This window comes from Anthonomus grandis, chromosome 9 (genome assembly GCF_022605725.1).
Source record: "Anthonomus grandis grandis chromosome 9, icAntGran1.3, whole genome shotgun sequence".
Lineage (NCBI taxonomy): Eukaryota > Metazoa > Arthropoda > Insecta > Coleoptera > Curculionidae > Anthonomus > Anthonomus grandis.
In genome coordinates this window covers 26,691,347-26,711,744 of record NC_065554.1, presented here as the reverse complement: position 1 = coordinate 26,711,744, position 20,398 = coordinate 26,691,347, and the positions used below count along the sequence as shown (strand labels likewise).

The following is a 20,398-nucleotide window of genomic DNA, read 5'->3' as shown; positions in this document are numbered from 1 at the left end:
AACATTTTTTCTCCTGTCGTAATAATACCCTTAAGAATTTTAACTGAAATATTAACGGCATCTCTAACAAAGCGCCCGGCCCAGATTTCCTAATATAAAAAATGGTACCGGGGCGACAAATATTAATAATAAGACCGAACCCATTAGGTACACACCTCTATAAGAGCGAGCGAACGCGCGGTCCGATTATCATTAAAAAGCGATAATTCTAAATCAGTGGGAGTCCGGTAATTTCTTTTAATAGTTCCGTTTACCAAAGCGGTACCCAACAGCAAAAAGTACTACTGGTTTAAAAGCCTACGCGCTCCTCTGATATTGTCGCTCTGTACCTTGTCCTTTTATATAATATGGAAAACTTTACCGGTTTAAGATGTTTTCTTGTATAGGAAATTTACGGACGCAGTATAAAATTTGAACAATTTGGTCTATCTATATTATCAATTATTAACGGTATTGCTAATTAATAAGACCTATTTGCATTGTCATGCAACTTGTCCAGCCCTGCCTTATTATATTTCAAAAGTACGTTCTTTCCATGGTTTATTAAAATAATTTAGAAATTATCCCTGGAAAAGATCTTCTGTCGCTTTGGAGACCTTAACTGGCCAGCGAGATTTCCCGATCTTACACTATTAGAATTTTTTGTTTATTTATTTAAAAAAAATAATGCAAAATTAATATTTTTAAATTCTACTACAAAAAACAATTTTTCATCAGAGGTACCACCAAGAAGCATACAATTTGGTCTATGTTATCAATTATTAACGGTATTAAATAGTAATAAAATAAACTCTAAGTCACAGGTCTCAAATTTATTAAATTAAAGTCAGAGGATTACACGTGTTTCGCCCATACTAGGCATCATCAGATCTACTCGTGTATTCACTAATTCACTAATAAAAAAAGAACAAAAAAAAAGGATGCAGATATATGATTTTGTTTATATAATTTTAATATGTATTAACTAGTCTCCGTCCGATTTTACCAATTTGCACTTAATTTCTACCCTTGACTGTTTTTTTTGTTCTTTTTATTAGTACACAAGTGGATCTGATGATGTCTAGTATGGGCGAAACACGTATAATCCTCTGACTTTGCTTATTATATTGAAAAAGCAGGTCCTTTTTATGATTTATTAAAGTAATTTAGAAATTATCCCTGGAAAAGATCTGTTGTCGTTTTGGAGACCTTAATTGGCCAGCTAGATCTCCGGATCTTACTGTATTAGACTTTTTTGTATATTTATTTGAAAAACTGATGAAAACTTAATAATAATTTTCAATTTCAAAACGAAAAACTACTTTTCATCAGAGATACGACCAAGAATCATAAAAATGTTATCAATTCTTAACGGTATTAAATAATAATGAAATTAACTGTAAGTCACAGGTCTCAAATTTATTAAATTAAAGTCAGAAGATTACACCTGTTTCGCCCATACTAGGCATCATCAGATCCACTTGTGTATTCACTAATTCACTAATAAAAAAAGAACAAAAAAAAAGGATGCAGATAAATGATTTTGTTTATATAATTTTAATATGTAGTAACTAGTCTTCGTCCGATTTTACCAATTTGAACTTAATTTCTACCCTTGACTGTTTTTTTATTCTTTTTATTAGTGAATACACAAGTAGATCTGATGATGCCTAGTATGGGCGAAACACGTATAATCCTCTGACTTTGCTTATTAAATTGAAAAAGTACGTTCTTTTCATGGTTTATTAAAGTAATTTAGAAATTATCCCTGAAAAAAATCTTCTGCCGCTTTGGAGACCTTAACTGGCCAGCTAGATCTCCCGATCTTACACTATTAGACTTTTTTGTATATTTATTTAAAAAAATAATGCAAAATTAATATTTTTAAATTCTACTACGAAAAACAATTTTTCAGCAGAGCTATCACCAAGAATCATACAATATGGTCTACTTATGTTATCAATTATTAACGGTATTAAATAGTAATGAAATAAACTGTAAGTCACAGGTCTCAAATTTATTAAATTAAAGTCAGAAGATTACACGTGTTTCGCCCATACAAGGCCTCATCAGTTCCACTTGTGTATTTACTAATTCATTAATAAAAAAAGAACCAAAAAAAGGAAGCAGAGAACAACACAACAAAATTTTGTTTATATAATTTTATTATTTAGTAACTAGTCTCCGTCCGATTTTACCAATTTGAACTTAATTTCTACCCTTGACTTGAATCATGTAGTGTTGTTCTCTGCTTCCTTTTTTTTCACTCTTTTTATTAGTGAATACACAAGTGGATCTGATGATGCCTAGTATGGACGAAACACGTGTAATCCTTTGACTTTAATTTAATAAATTTGAGACCTGTGACTTAGAGTTTATTTCGTTACTATTTAATGTAAGCCGGTCTCTTTGAGAAAAGATGGACTATTCCTTGGAATTTATTAACGGTATTGCTAATTAATAAGACCCATTTTCCTTGCCATGCAACTTGTTCAGCCCTGCGTCTAAGAAACGTTTTTGCTTATTATATTGCAAAAGTACGTTCTTTTTATGATTTATTAAAGTAATTTAGAAATTATCCTTGGAAAAGATCTTCTGTCGCTTTGGAGACCTTAACTGGCCAGCTAGATCTCCCGATCTTACAGTATTAGACTTTTTTGTATATTTATTCAAAAAAATAATGAAAAATTAATAGTTTTAAATTCTACTACGAATAACAACTTTTCATCAGAGGCACCACCAATTATACAATTTGGTCTATCTACGACTTTGCTTATTATATTGAAAAAGCACGTCCTTTTTATGGTTTATTAAAGTAATTTAGAAATTATCCCTGGAAAAGATCTGCTGTCGCTTTGGAGACCTTAAATAGCCAGCTAGATCTCCCGATCTTATACTATTAGACTTTTTTGTATATTTATTTAAAAAAATGATGAAAAATTAATAATATTATCAAATTTTAGTACGAAAAACGACTTTTCATCAGAGATACCACCTACATGCTAAGGTACTGTTTTTGCATGTAAATAGATATTTTTCGAATCTTCAGACCTATACCTCAACCCAGCATCAAGGGCGGTACCAACAAAAATGTGTAATTGGCTTTCGAACCTGCTGGGTTGCTATATTAATTATCCTCTTGAAAATTCATATTTGGTATCATTGCTAAGTCATAAGGCTTTGTTAAAATCATCATTTTCTTTGTTTAATAAAGCTCCGAGTGTTTACTTTTTGCTTGTTTTGTTATCACTGAGGCATAAATACTACCATGGACTGATATCTCCTTCCTATTTAAAATTTCCTTTACTTTCGATCCACCCTCAAAAATCGTGACATCCTGTATGCCATTAACGGCGGGGATCATCCGAAGAAAACTTGAATTAGCACTTAATCCGAAAATAAAACAGGATAAATATATTAGCATTCTCGGATGCTGGCGAATCGTAAATCTCCCTGTCATAATAAAGTGGGTAATGTTTCTTTAATAGTCCAACTTCATAAATTATGTTATCAAAACAACGATAAAAGAAGTTAAAATATAATTTAAGTGACACGAAGCCCTCGTATCGCTCTTGTTTTCGGAAATAACAGAATTTCGTGTGAGAAGAGAGTCGTCTTAAGGGAATTGAATAATTCAATTAGCGTAAAACGAACAGCAGGAGGGTGCTAAATTAATTTAAAGATTGCGGCAATGATCTGTACGTTTAGTTATTCAATATAAAGCAACTTCAACTTACGTTCTTATATAATAATATCCATACAAAGTGGAAACATAGGAACCCCCAAGGCTGCTCCAAAATTATTTACGATTATAGGGAATTCTATTGTGCCGGGGGAAAATGGCCCTTTTTTATTGCCTCACCGTCTTTGTTAATGGCGATTACTGGTTTTCCGAGGCTATAAGGGCTTAGCAGGATGGCTCGCTAATATTTCTAATTCGTTTTGTTCGCATTTTGGCTCCGAGTTGTTCGGTCACATAGATGTGCCAGTTTTTTTTTCCAGATAATTTATTAACGTTAAAAGCCCAATAGTCTTGTTTCCGTTATAATTTTTCCTTGTATATTTCTTTTTATGAAGACAAGTACGAATTTTATAATTGATAGCTTATCCATATAATAATTGTTTTTCACCTTTTATATCTTATGTGTTTCAGATTCTTCTTATTCCAGTTAATAACTTATGAAATTAAAAATGGAAACTTATGATTACGGAAACTCTTTTTTAACCCCCCCCCAGGTCATTTCTTTCCAAATTTTTTCAAATATATATTGTCTATCTTGTTCCGTTATAATAGAACATCTTATTTTCCCTCTTTTTATTTTACACTTACATCTTTGCTATAGAAGAGGTTTTGGAACTTTATTATACAGGGTGTAACATAAGTGATGACTTTAATTTTAAGGGGTGATTCCTTGTCATATTTTAAGTAAAAAAGTTTATATAAACATATGTCCGGAAATGCTTGGTTTTCGAGACACAGGGTGTTACATTTTTTTTTTATCGATTTTTTATTATTATCTCATAAACGCATTTACCGAATTTGTTGAAATCTTTACATTTTTATTAGTCACTTTATAAGGTACCTTTTGGAATTCACCCTCTGTATACGTGTTGTGCTGCTTGTTTCCAACGTATTTTAAACAATTTTCTTTATTTTTCCCGTTTGCTTCATAAGTCCATGTTTTCTTGTCTGGCCTCTCTTTCTTCGTTTTCCTTTAATATGATTCACCGTATAATCCGTATTCATTAGCTTTCTCAATGCTAGATGTACTGGACAAAGACAGCTTATTTGCTAATAATGCTACTAATAATTGCAATAATGCATAAATTATCAGAAACAGTTTGGAAATTCCCTAGTTAAATCATAGAAAAGGCAGATGATTGATCGATATTATTGCTCATTGAACTCGAAACAACGTCAGTTGCATAACTCGTTTATCCAATGGAAATAGTGGTATCAACTGAATTTAGTTCAGGAGAAATTAAAATATTATAGGCTTTCATAAATATTATAAATATCAATAGATTTTATTTAGGTGATGTCGTTTTCTATTTTTACTTATGCTGGGATAAAAAAATAGGAAACTAACTTACAATAAAGCTAACATTTAAATAAATTATTACAATGAAAAACTCCATATAATCTAGAATAATTTAATAAAATATATTTTTTTACAGTAATTTTAACTAAACTAACAACAATCACTTACTTGACAAATACAGAATAGTCAGTTTAACTTCCACTCATAATATATTATATTTTTTATTAAGATTAAAGGTTTAAAACTTAACCTGTAGATTTCTAATTTCATTCTCTTTAAAAGATGGCGCCAAAATATTAAAATCTTAATTAACTTTAGTTTTTACCCCATTTAACTCTAAATTAATATTATTATTAATAAAAAGTTTATTACTCAATATTTTTACCACTTTTAATCATATTTAAACAATGCCATTCTTATTTGATTGTTGTTTTAATTCATGGCATATGGTTAAGCCATTAATTGATAAAAATCGGTTTTTTATCACCACTTTCAATTGCAAATTCACTCTGTCATCAACCGAAATATTTTTTTTTGCCACCTTTTTTACATAAATGTATTCTTCACATTGAACCGTATTGGAATGTTCTTGAATCGAACTTTTTTCACACTCGGTAAAGTCTCTATATCACAAATTTAATAAATATACCTGGACTGGCAATTCAATGAAAAGTAAATGACCACTACTAGGTGGCCGCCATTTTGCGTGATTGTGTCCTTTCGATATTGGTCACTCTGATAAATTTTAGTTGTGCCAACTGGAGGGAAACAAAACAATTAAAGTTTTTGAGAGGTTGTGTTTAACAAAAACAAAATAGAAAGTTACATTTAGTTAAGAATTTAAGGTAGTTGCGTTAGATCTGAGATTTTTCTTGTACCTCAAGAATTTCGTTAAAATTTATGAAAAAAAGTAATCCTCACCTAAAATGAGACAAAGTTTCAATTAACTTGGGATAGATGCATGCACTTAATATATGTTTTATTATTCTGATAAACTTGAATCTTATAAATCCTAATACCTACCATAAAAATGATGATCTTCATGTAAATTTTTGCTTGTGTTTACTTAACAAATTTAGTTAAAAACACTTTCATTTTCTTTCTATTTTTACTTTATGACTTTTACTTTCCTTCTATGTACACTGTGTTCACACACATGTTCATGAAGACACTGAAATTGATATTACAGAAATGATTGACTGTACAAATTTATCTCTTCCAGTAGGTGTTGCTGAAGATATTCCCATCATAATTGCAAATACATTCGATGAATCTCAACATGACGTACATGTGGAAAACTCTTGACATAATATTTCTTCTCCTGCAAAACAAAACTTTCAACAAATTGGCCCTGACCAATTACGCCAATGCCCAGCAATAAAACAGATTCTATAAGCGAGAAAAACTCGAATTTAGAAAAAAATTTCGCCTTTGCAACAAAATGTGGCTTTAGATGAATCTGATCCGACTCCATTCAAGAAAATTTTATTTTGGCCTACACCTAAGGAAAACAGTGCTAAGCCTAAACCAGTTAAGGATAGGGTACCTGCTGTAGCAACTTCATCTTAGTGGCAACAATATTATCAAAAAAAAGAAGAAATAAGAAGAACAGCTAAAGCTAGAAAGAAAGATAAAGCGTAGCCAAAAGAAAGAAGTGGGAAACGAAAAGAAGAAGGTTAAGATAGACTGCTGTTCCACAAAAGGTTTCAAGAAGAATTTCTAACCGAAGAGTGACAAATAAAGTACAGAATGTTAAGAGGGACCTGTTTTCTACAAAAGAAAATATTGCAGTCACTGGGCATTTAACCACTGAAGCTTGAACATCTAAACCTTTAGAACTTTTTTGACGAACAGCTCGACATGCGTATGTGTACTTTCTGTCTGAAATACTACCATGAGGCTTGTCTTGGTTTAACAGAGAGTGATAAAGATGAACTTCAGTGTTCCTTTTGTCAGTGATCAGAAACTAATGGATACCTATGTTTAATAAATTTTTGGCAATTAAATAAATGGTGCTTTTATTTTAGTTTTAGCTTTAATATTTAATATAATTATTAATATAATATTTGAGAATGAACTCTTACCAAATTTCGTTTTCTACCTACATAATATTATCTATTGACTACTTAGATACCTAAGTAGTAATATTCTATGCCGATAAAGGATCTTATATATGCCGAAAACTAGAGCATGCTTTTATTTAGGTGTGCCGATAATCTGGGCAGAGGAAGCTTCTTATTTATTTCGTTTTGTGAGTAGCATAATATGTTTATTTTAGGTTAAAATAAACAGTCCGTCTAAAATATGACACATTTTACTAGCCAAATAAATACTCAGAATATAGGTTGGGCAAATATTTTATTTACTAAATGAATTAAAATGATGCCCAAAGGCATTCTAACAAGCTAAAGGTGCCGATAATAGGAACGTTTACCTTATGCATTAGCAGTCCAGGTATGTTTATCAAGTTCGTGCTCTATATGTGTAGAAAAATAGAGGGATTGACGAAAGTGTCTAAGATCAAAACACGTTAGGGTCTATCTGCAGATCCAACAATTTACTATAAAGGGCAATCACAATTGTTCCTGCGGTACGCAACAAACATTTTACACCAAAAACAAAAAAACTTACAGCAATACTTAAAAGTGATTTTAACAGCAAAGTAAGCAACTACAAAGGCGTGGAAGAAAAAATAATAGGGAAGATCGGCTAGTAGAAATCTGTCAATTTAAGTATTTTATTTAAACTACCAGAGGGTAGAATGTACACCTGGAAATCTCCTGCGGATAACCCAGGAAATACAGCTAGAAACCCAATAGATTACATCCTTATTAACAACCGTTTTAAGAACTCCGTCAAAGTCAACGACTCTATCAGAGATTTTAATCCAAAATAACCGAAACAATAGCAACAAAGATCAATACAGGACGCTACATAAAATGATACAGAAAAAACATAAAGAAGCCAACAACGAATATTTAAGTGTTCAAATGAAATGGGAGTACTAGAAGAAAATAGACCTCCAAAACCAATGTTGCACACTTAGAATTTTTAAGATCAGACATACTGTAGATCTTGAAGGCTATGGGACCCGTGAAAGCTGCTGGTTATGATCAGATACCCATAGAACTTTTTGATTGTGATGTAGTTGCTATTTTTCTGAATCTCGTCAACCGTAATTATGATAAGGGAGCTCATACTCAAGAAATGCTCATACCCAAGAAACTAAATTCAACAGAATGCTCGGGTTACCGAGGATTCTGTTGAACAAAAGAACAAAAGAACTTATAGAAGATTTAAGAAAGATATAAGCAATACGTATATTAGATTCCGCGAAGAACTTAAAACAGGAGAGGCGCCTTTTGGGATTGACTTTCTTTCCCAACGTTGTATTACGCTGTATTGATATTGAGGTGTATGCTTGTGACATCGATTTTGACAAAGCTTTTGCAAAAAGGTAATGCAATGTTAGAAAATCAACTAACACAAGAAATGGCAATTCGTCCAGGTGTGAGACAAGGTTGCATTATATCACCGCTGCTATTTAACTTCTCTAGCGAAAATATTTTTAGGGAAACCCTGGAGGGTTAGTTAATGCAGACGTAACATGGCTTTAGAACATTGAAAGGCTAGAATTAGTATTATCGTGGAACTATGGGTAGTTGGTTTGCTTGCAACATCTCTGATGCAATGATGCCAAATGCTTATGTAGAAATGGCAAAAAGAAACTCACTTTATAATGCCATAAAAATTTGTCACTTATTTTGAAAGGCGCAAAACAATTCTATTTCTACAAAATATGAAGCATTTTTTTTAAATAAAAAATTATAAGATACACTCAAAGTTAAATGAATGTAGTAGACAACGTAGGATATTAGAGAAAAAAGCAACAACATCGCAACGCCGCACGATCGCTTTGTTGATTTCACCGACACGAGTAATCTTTACCAGTGACGTCGTCAAAAAATATTTACTTGATAAATATTTATTATGCTTCAAATTATAAACAATATTACCGTTTATGAACTCTTTATGCGTTTTTTTAACGTACTTCGTTAGAGTAAAGGTACTAATCTAATAAAAAGGATTTTTATGGGAATTAAATATTGTATAATTATTACAAATTTCAATTCAAAATTTTTATTATTCTACGTTTATTACGACGGTTCTCCCTTGAAATGATGGTATGACAATATCGGTATTTACTTGTGGAAAAATCGGCTTAAATCGCCTTTTTCCCATGTTGAGGCATAAGTTTTTACTATCGTAACAGTTCACAAAACACTGAAGTGACTCAACCTTTTTCCTTTGTTAACCAAAAATGAAAGAAAAAAACACAGAACTTCACAAATGCCGAATGTAAACACAAAGCCATTTGTCAAGATGACATTTCGCAAGATGATATCAGCTTTTGCCTACGTCTTATGCAAGCAATGTTAAAAACACAGAACACCTGTTATAAAAATTAAATGAATATGGACTAAATATTATGTTAAATACAACCCAGTTAATGGCAATTACAAAAATTCCATAAGATCTGAACCATGAGGAATAAGGATAGAAATAGCTAGATCAACATTTATAGAAGTATTTATATTATAGAAGTATTTACATTTACCAGTCAAGATATTAACATACATTTTAACACAGTTTAAAACAGTTTTCTCCACGCTTTTATATAGAGTTGAAGCATGGAGCTTTAAGAAAAACCAGATGGACAACATACAAACCTTTGAAATATTGTGTTACCGTAGATGCAGGAGTGCGAAATCATTAACACTATAAAAAAAGAAAGCTTCAATATCTGGAGAGGAGAAAAATACACAGTTGAGAGGTTTCATAGTAGCAATGTGTAACTGTTCAGAGTTGCAGTCAGTGATGAGAGCAAACCTCTGATAGAAGATTCACTACAAGAAGAAGTAAATGATGCTCTCACTAACAAAGTAAATTTTTTCCTTTTTGTCACCAATAATTTGATCAGCATGATTCCAGATTCGCCTTCTGTATTAAAAACTTTTGAGCATTAATTTTTATTCTTCAGCTATTTAAGATGATAATGATTCTGATAAATTAAATGATGATAATGATCCTGATAAATGAATACTAACTTAGTAAAATATTGCGGTTCCATACTAGAACGAGAAAAAAAAGGCGCAAGCGAAAAACCAAGATAAATCTGGTATTTCAGCTGGAGAAGGGTCTTGATTACATTATTATCAGGCAGAGAAAACCGCAGCGGTAAAATTCCTTTGTACCCCCTTAATTAAAATTGTAAAAATAATAAAAAAAAGACCGACAGTCCCGGGATGTTTTAAAACTGCCTCATAACAGACGGGAGAGCGCAAAAGTTCCTGATAGGATTACTGAAAATTTAGTTTTGCCGGGTTTATCGCGAAAAGTCAGAGATTTTCTTTAAATGGGATTTTGATTAATGAACTTCGAGTCTCCGTACAGATCCGGAAAGATATAAAAATAATTTCCTGTCGGTGTCTTTTATTTTAATTCTAATATTTTTTTTAAAGACTCCCAACCGTTATGAGATATCGTTCTCGGCGACCCTGTCGTCGTAGCCGTCCGCGTATTTGCAGTAAATTTAAATCCCGAAATTTCAAAAAGGGTTTAACCGAAAACAAATTGCATAAATTATTATTCTGAACTCGTAGAGAATCGCGTCTACGCCCGCCTGACATTTTACTAATGACACAAAAGTGATCTTTTGTATAAAACCAAGTGGAGGGCCTCCCCCGGGTTTTTGGAAAAGGATGCGGCAAAATGAGCCGTTGGAAATGAGCTTCTGGAAAAGATAGAAGAGCTTTCTGAAATATTGTCGAAATATATTTTATGGTGAGGCAAATGGTTTTAATATAAGTGCAGATTTTTTTGGCATAACATGAGTTAAATTTTCAATTTTTTTATGTATAATGTTTATGTGTATTAAAGGATGTCCGAAAATTAGGCGTTGAAAATTGATTTATTACGTTCAGATCAGCGTTAATAGTATCAAATCATTCATCATGTATCATTTAAAATATCGTCGATTTTCTTAGAACATTGAATGCTGTGTATGAATTGAATGTGTGTATTCAATGTTTTACTTACTAAAACTTAAACTCGACCAAAAAAATGAAAATTTTAAAGCTATTCAAACTACACAACATAATTATCAACCATCATACACATAAAAACTTACAATCTCCCCCCATCATAATTTATTTTTAAACTTAATAAAGCAAACTTCAGCCAAAATATACACAAACTTTCGTCACCCAAAAGAAATCCAATCCCATCTCTCTCTCTGATGTTCGTTGAGCGTGAAGTGAGTTTAAGCGAATCCAGTCGCTCGTCGCACGTGCAGAACATTTCCACATGTTCCTAAATTACCAGTGTCAACGCGTTCTGTTATTGTAGCACACTTCAAACAATGTTTACGATGCTGCGAACTATTTTAACCACTTTGATAGTTTGAATGAAAATGATGGACGGAGTTAAACCGTCGTGACGCGTTTAATATATCTGGACAATTGCGAGAAATTTGTTGCGTTCACTGGACCAGCGATAAACTCGGTTTTACTCGATCTGGAGTATGATATTGTCATGCGTAAGCTAGTTCTTAATGTCAGCAATAAGTTGTGATAATGTGTTTGACAAAGGCAGATTTAAAGACGAAGTACAGAATGTACTAGGAAAAAAAAGATATAAATAGACCATAAAACTAAATGGCTTTAATGTTTTTATTGTGAAAGCCATTAAAGAACCTCGCGGTAAATGCAATTATATATACACACACAATTTAGAAAAAAACATATTTATCCACGTTTTTAAGCTTATTTATTCTCGTGTACCTCCGACAGATAATAAGCTTATTTTTCACAGTGACAAATTGGTTTACGTGTCCTTTTTTCATTGCGAAAATAAATCTCGAGATTATCTGGGAAACTGGGGCTTGGATTGGATTTTTCTTTTGGCGCGGATCTATAAGGAAACAATGAGAGTATTAAATATTAATTACGACTTATACAGGGTAGTCGACATAAATAGATAATAAACAAATGTTCAAAATAGTTAACTCATATTTTGGAAATGTTAACGGGGTTAGAGATTAGATAAGAAAGCGCATATTGGTTTATATAATTTATTCTTTTTCTGCTCTTTTTTTTCTCATAAAATTTGCCCATAGAAGCGGAGATATCGGCCTTCAATTTTTGGGTTTTTCTTCAAATTTTCCGGGTGGGGGTATACCGTATCGATCTTTTCAGGAAAATTTTTTGGAAGCCGGCCTAACTATGCCGTCGGCTTGTTCCTATCCCGTAGATTACAAAACCACCAGGTTATAAGCGGATCTGAGCAGATCTAAGGAAATGAGTAATTTTTTGACGTCGTTGGTTTTAAGCCCAAAAAAGGGCACCAAAAATGCGATTTCTCGTCTACTATTAAAGCTAGAGGCTTGCGGATAGTCTCGTTAGATTCAAAACGGCAAAACTAGAACAAAACCGTTGGAATTTTCCTGATAGTGTCCCTAGAAGCTGATATATCGGCCTTCAAAGTTTGGTTTTTTCATTTTTCGGGTATGAAAAATGAAAATTATTAACCGCAAAAACGGTGGAAAACTTCCTTCATAGAATGTTATCATGTAAAGTTTTTTAAGGAAGGTATTTTTATTTATTCTGTGCCTATTTTTGCAAGTTATCTAAACCCACTAAAATGGCAGTAATTTGGCTTTTTTTGTCAAATTTTTGAACATTTTTGGAAATTTTGAGAATTTTTTGAAATTTTTTTTATCACCTGTTTCTCTATTCAAATTCATTTTTTAAAAATTCATGGCCTTTTTGCGATTTTAATTTAAATTTAGAAAATCTGGGAGAAAATCTTTGAATACATTGAATACGTACATATTCTATATATAATATAAAATACATACAATAGTTTGAATACCCTCGTATTGAATTAAAAAAAAATTAATTCATACTAACTATTATAGCAGCTTGTTCCCATCACGTACATCACAAACACAGCGGGTTATAAGCGGATTGGAGCAGAACTAAGAAAGTGAGTGATTTTTTGACGTTGGTTTTGAGCCCAAAAATGGGCACCAAAAATGCGATATCTCGCCTACTATTAAAACTAGAGACTTGCGGATAGTCTCGTTAGATTCAAAACGGCAAAACTAGAACAAAACCGTGTGAATTTTCCTAATAGTGCCGTTAGAAGCCGAGATATCGGCTTTCAAAGTTTGGGTTTTTTCATTTTCCAGGTATGAAAAATTAAAATTATTAACAGCAAAAACGGCGGAAACTCCTTTTATAGAATTTGATCATGTAAATTTTTTAAGGAAGGAATGTTTATTTTTTTTCGTGCCTATTTTTGCAAGTTATCTACCCCCCACTAAAATGGCGGTAATTTCGCTTTTTTTTGTCAAAATTTTGGAAATTTTGAAAATTTTTGGAAATTTTTTTATCACCTGTTTCTCTATTTAAATTCATTTTTTAAAATAGAGGAGATTTTAGAAATTCATGGGATTTTTGCGATTTTAATTATTTTAATTATTATTTTGTTTGTTTCCATCACGTACATAACGAAAATACCGGGTAATAAACAAATCGAAGCAGAACTAAGAAAGTGAGTAATTTTTTGAGTCTAAAAATGGGCACAAAAAATGCGATATCTCGGCTTCTATTAAAGCTACGCTAGAAAAATTTTAATCGGATCTTAAAAAAAAAGTTGTAGACCATTTTATTCATAATTCAACGTTATTTGCTTCAAATTTTTATCTTTAGTAGTTTATGAGATACTTGATTTTTAGTAGGAAGAGGTTGCGTAAAGGCAGTCGATTGTTAAACAGTCTTCTGGACTTGGAGCCCAAAATAATTAAATTTTCTAACAGGATTATATTACTTCCTAAACAGTAATTAATAGATAATTTTTTTCTTGATTTGACGATTTTTTTATTTCAGATTCCTATTTTGGTGCTTTGAGATAATTGGGTTTAAATAGAAGAGGATCGTCTAAAGGCACTCAATCATTTGGCGAATCAGCTGGACTTGGAGCCGAATAACTTGGAAAACTTTTGCTGGATGATACAACATTTGTAGGTAACTTATAATCTAATACTTAAGGCAGTAAACGATATTTATGGATTGTCGATTCTTTCTTTAATATGAAACCATTTGCCTTATAGTTTTATTTATTTTTTTATATAAGTAACTTTTAGTGATGACTGCTAACTTGAAAATTTATCTCTCTATTGCATTGCAGTCTAAACAACATCCCCAGATCATAGAGTTAGGGTCAACGTAAACAATAGACCTAAACTGCCCTCCAAAGACCAATAACTGTCTCACTCCCTTAAGAAATTGCCCTTTTAAGGGCCACTCCGATAAACATACCCTAAAATAAAATCCAGCTTTATATTATAGTTTTCCGTTTAATAACGTCTGCAATACAATTGTTTAACGCGCGTTTTCCGTGCTCTCAAGCATGTTTTCCCAACTTTGCTGGATTTTATCCAGCACGCGTCAGCTAATTAGCTGGTTTCCAGTATAGGCTGGCACTTGGCACCGTTACGCCGTTTTCAACGAGTACAACTAATTACCCTCCCGAGAGTGATTTACCGCGTGCAGAAATTTCGGAATTTCATGAAAGTTGGAAATAATTAAGAGGCTATAAAAATATCGGCGGCAGCTCGCGGGAAATTCTTGTGTTATGATAATAATTATACGATAAAGGCGTATATGTATAATAAAATTGGAAATTTAAAAGCAAATATTTAACTCTTTAGAGTGGCAGTACAAAGTGGTTGTCTTTCCGCACATACCGTATGAAAACAAAAGGTCTATTTGACTTCGAGTAACCCACGGCTTAACCCTATGAAAATCCGCCGCCAGTTTATTTTACTAAAGTTCGAGCGGCGTTTGTTTTCTTTTACAACAACAAACGGCGTCCCAATATTTGTTCTTCGCTTGCTATTTTTCTTGTGTTTTAACTTGGTTGCACAATTTTCTACGTATTGTATTTTTCTTAGATGTCCCGGGACTTATATGACCATATAAATATTTTGTGCACTTGAACTAGTTTACTAGTTAAATAGATATTTTTATTCCGATCTAGACCGTTCCTGTAACTCAGCTTAACAGTAAGTAAGTCTCTTTAGGAATCAAAAAACTAGGGGTGCGCACCTATTTCATTGTAAAATCCATAAGTATTATGCAGTATTTAAAATGAATTTTTGGGTAAATACATTTAGAAAACCTGCAACATTTTCTAAACTGTGTAAACGCAGAAGGACAGAAAATGGCGCTCAACATATATCAACAAGAGAAAATTTATGGTCTCCAGTCGACAACCACATCTTGATCCCGCAGTAGAGATTGATACGAAAAATATAAATCCTGTTTAAAATAAATATTAAATAAATAAAGTTCTTTGGATATTGTATTACGAAATATCTAAGTCCAGCAGAAGAAGAAGAAGAAGAAGAAGAAGAAGAAGAAGAAGAAGAAGAAGAAGAGGAAGAAGAAGAAGAAGAGGAAGAAGAAGATAAGAAGTAATGTTATTTGCAAATTGTCAACGATAAATCATATTGGAACCATTAAAATACATACACGAAGATTATTTAAATTTATTTATTTGCGGACTACGTGATAAAATTATGGGTGTATACAAGTATGGGTATTAAGAACAAATGTTTGGTAAACTTGAACTCGAAGCCTGAATGAAAAACAATTCTATTGACTACCTTGAAGCTCCAATACCAAGAACTCACAGAAACTCAAACATCTTCAAATGAATCAGAGTGATTGAAAATCAATGACACTTAAGAGAGCTTAGAACTGTGATCTGTTCTGCATACTAAGGAATTATTCATCATTAATCCTTGAATCGAAACAAGTTTCTAACAGAGCCAATAGTACAGCAGTCTGCAAATCAACTGAAAAAATTTTAAAGATTAATCGTTTGTTATTATGGAAGCAAAATATTAAATAACTTCTGAAAAATGCATACCATGAGTGCAAGAACCAAGACGCATGAAACTCAAACCCACTTCAGCTGAATCAGAGCGATTGGAACTAAAAGGAGCAAATACAACTTTACTTCTATTAAATACTCGTCATTAATCTTTGAATTTAGACAAGTTTTTGGCAGAGCCAAGAGTACAGTTGTGTGCAGATCAATTGATACAAAAAATTTTCTTGAGGTTAGATGATAATACTTTGATGCACTGATAAAGGACCAAAATAGGTGGTTCTACTTATCCATTTCCACTGAAATCTTTAAGTGCCTGTAAGCATGGGTACTCAACTGCCTGGAAGAAATACATTATTTTCATCATCTTAAATAAGCAAATCCATATGATTTGTATACAATTCTTGCTGGGGTGTTATGCACACTGAAGTGAGGAATACTTAATAGGTCAATAATCCTTGAAGTTGGATCAGTTTTCGGTAAAGAAAAGTATACAATAAACGTAATCCTTTGGCATTTTGATAAAAAGCAAAAATAACTGGGATCTTCTAGAAAATGCACACCTTGAGTACTAAAAAGTTAGACTAATTTTGAATGTAACTAAGGGTCACAGAAATTGAAACATCTTTAGCTGAATCAGAGCAATCGGAAATAAATGAGACTAAAAGGAGCAAATGCAACTTTACTTCTACTGAATAGTCGTCATTAATCTTTGAATTTAGCCAAGTTTCTGACAGAGCCAAGAGTACCGTTGTGTGCAGATCAATTGATACAGAAAATTTTCTTGAGGTTAGATCGTAATACTTTAATGCACTGGTAAAGGACCAAAATAGGTGTGTTCTGGAAAATGTACACTTTAAGTCCCATGAAGCTTCAGTACGATTACTTATTAACAGAACTCACAGAAACTCAAATATTTAGTTGAATCAGAGCGATTAAAAGTTCATGACGCTCCTGAAACTCTGGATTGAACTGGTTTTTATTGCATAGAGTACATCTTCCAGGCAGTTGAGTTTGTCACGAACGTTCAACTGCCTGGAAGAAAAGCAACATTTTATTTAACTTACGTGAGTAAATCTAAGAAAGCCTAAGAAATTCAAGAAATTCCTGCCAATTTTTACAAAAATTGAATTTGTTTTCTAGATAGTTGAGTGGAATTGAATGGATACTTATCCATTTCCACTGAAATCTTTAACTGCCTGTAAGGTCTTCATTACCTTTTCCAAAAAAATTGGAAAACATCTTCCAGGCAGATGGGTTTGGCAGGGGTATTCAACTGCCTGGAAGAAATGCATTATTTTCATCATCTTACATGAGCAAATCCATATGATTTGTATACAATTCCTGCTGGGGTGTTATGCACACTGAAGTGAGGAATACCTAATACGTCAATAATCCTTGAAGTTGGATCAGTTTTCGGTAAAGAAAAGTATACAATAAACGTAATCCTTTGGGATTTTGATAAAAAGCAAAAATAACCGGGATCTTCCAGAAAATTTGCACCTTGAGTGCTAAAAAGTTAGACTAATTCTGACTGTGACCAAGAGTCACAGAAATTGAAACATCTTTAGCTGAATCAGAGCAATTGGAAGTAAATAAGACTAAAAGGAGCAAATGCAACTTTACTTCTATTGAATACTCGCCATTAATATTTGAATTTAGCCAACTTTCTGACAGAGCCAAGAGTACAGTTGTGTGCAGATCAATTGATACAAAAAATCTTGTTGAGGTTGGATCATAATACTTTGATGCACTAGTAAAGGACGAAAATAGGTAAGTTTTGGAAAATGTAGACTTTAAATCCCATGAAGCTTCAGTACGATTACTTATTAACAGAACTCACAGAAACTCAAATATTTAGTTGAATCAGAGCGATTAAAAGTTCATGACGCTCCTGGAACTCTGGATTAAACTGGTTTTTATTGAATAGAGTACATCTTCCAGGCAGTTGAATTTGCCACGGGTGTTCAACTGCCTGGAAGAAAAGCAACATTTTATTTAACTTAGGTGAGTACATCTAAGAAAGCCTAAGAAATTCAAGAAATTCCTGCCAATTTTTACAAAAATGGAATTTGTTTTCAAGGTAGTTGAGTTGGATTGAATTTATACTTATCCATTTCCACTGAAATCTTTAACTGCCTGTAAGGTCTCCATTACCTTTTCCAAAAAAATTGGAAAACATCTTCCAGGCAGATGGGTTTGGCAGGGGTATTCAACTGCCTGGAAGAAAAGCATTATTTTCATCATCTTACATGACCAAATCCATGATTTGTAAAAAATTCCTACTGGGGGTTATGCACACTGAAGTGAGGAATACTTAATAAGTCAATAATCCTTAAAGTCGCATCAGTTTTTGGGCAAATTTAAGAAAGCCTAAGAAATTCCAAGAAATTCCTGCCAATTTTTACAAACATTGAATTTGTTTTCAAGGTGGTTGAGTGGAATTGAATGGCTACTTATTTATTTCCACTGAAATCTTTAACTGCTTGTAAGGTCTTCATTACCTTTTCCCAAAAAAATTGGAAAACATCTTCCAGGCAGATGGGTTTAGTATCGCTGCCAAACTGCCTGTTTGTTGTTCAACTGCCTGGAACAAAAGCGTTATTTTCATCATCTTACATCCAATCCAGAGCAAATCCATATCATTTGTATACAATTCCTGCTGGGGTGTTATGCACACTGAAGTAAGGAATACTTACGTAATCCTTTGACATTTTGATAAAAAGCAAAAATAACTGGGTCCTTCTAGAAAATGTACACCTTGAGTACTAAACAGTTAGACTAATTCTGACTGCGACCAAGGGTCACAGAAATTGAAACATCTTTCGCTGAATCAGAGCAATTGGAAATCTATGAGACTAAAGGGAGCAAATAACTGCTCAGAATAAGTAAAATATTACTTTTATTTCTGGAACTTTAAAGAGAACAGCGGTGTATTTTGCACAATGAGTTGAGGAATGCTTGGATATTAATCCTTAAATCCAGGAAATTTTCTTCGCATTCTACAGATCAAATGGCAAAATTCCTTCCTAGCAAGAGAGTAAAATAAATTGAAATTTCTAGAATAGCTGAACCCATTATTTGTTTAAATGGGTTACTTTTTTCTATCCAGTGACCTTAATTTATGCTTTAAAGCAAGACTCTTAGATGGCGCCTCATGTACTACTTCAGAAATAAGTGAATGCCTTGAACACTAGACAATTTGATATAGTAATAATTAAAATGGTCAAAAGCACATTATTGACTTACCTTCTGTAACTCTAGTCAGCTCCATGCTTCTACAAACATTCGAAGAACACGAACTGGTCTGCACGTCCTTGCCACTGCAGCTTTTCTTGCTTCCACCTCCGGTACCAGGGATGCACTGTCTCTTTCTTACTTTTAAACAGTCCTCGTTGCAGTCAGACCAGTCTGACCAAGGAGACCAATGGGGCGGTTCCACTAAGTAGAAAAAAGAGTGAAGTTTGAAAATATATCGATTAAAGCAGTAGAAAATCTTGGAAAAAAAATTAATTTACGGCAAATAAATTGAAAAAAAAGTAGTTACCTTTGTGTGTTGTGTTCTGTGGTATAGTACCTAGAATCTGTGATGTATATTTTCTAAATGGTGCCCAAGAAGGCCAGAAATGTCGATTTTTAGTACAAAAAAAGCTTATAAAAATTAGTGTTTTTTTGCGTGTGTTTTACTGACAAAAAAAACCTTAATATGCATAAAAAATAAATAAAAAAAAAATCCTCTTCGAAAACCACTTACCGTTACCATAGTCGTAGTCATACGCACTGTCCAATACCAACTCTTCTACGAAAGCATTTTTGGTGAATTTAAAGCATTTTAAATTATTATTTTTTAATTTTGTTAGCATTTTTGATATAAAATAGTACAAATACACAAGCTTAGTACAAATAGATAGCCCTGCAGTTTGCAGATGATACTACTTAAATAAATTGTTTGGACTCGATTTAGTTCAAATTTGTGGCCTCCAATAATGAGCGTCCATGTTGTAAGTTTAATTTAAGCGTAATAAGGATTTTCTTTATCTAAGCTTGTCCAGCTCTTTGTCATTTATCTATTTCTTTGATCCTTTATTTAACTTTCATCCTTTTCATTAATTTCCTTTTTCTTATCTTCTTTATTCTTCAATCATCGTTGTATTGATGATTATTTCCTCAAACTTAATACATCCGAAGTACTTGCATCTATGGACGAAAAAGATAGAGAGAAGATAGAGAGAAAGAAGATAGAGAGAAAAGATAGATAAAAGATAAAGAGAAGAAAAAGATTGAAAAATGATGAGAATCTGAAGAACAACAAAGAAAAAGATAATGATGATAAAGAAGATAAAGACATTTAACTAAAGTGAATCCATAAGCAAGTGAACGATCAATTTACAAACCGGCATCTGCATTATTGGAGGCAA

General features: G+C 32.6%; 1 protein-coding gene across 6 annotated transcripts in view; it reads right to left on the bottom strand.

Moving 5' to 3' along the window:
• LOC126740145 (netrin receptor UNC5C) overlaps positions 1-20,398 on the bottom strand; it is a 346,710-nt gene that overhangs the window by 29,871 nt on the left and 296,441 nt on the right. For 5 of the 6 annotated variants that reach the window (XM_050446069.1, XM_050446068.1, XM_050446072.1 and 2 more), the window contains 2 exons: positions 19,735-19,779; positions 19,230-19,421 (listed from right to left, as the gene is read on the bottom strand). In XM_050446069.1, coding sequence (XP_050302026.1) covers positions 19,230-19,421; positions 19,735-19,779 — 237 coding nt within the window. The remainder of the gene's footprint in view (positions 1-19,229; positions 19,422-19,734; positions 19,780-20,398) is intronic. The other variant, XM_050446073.1, reaches the window with a different exon arrangement.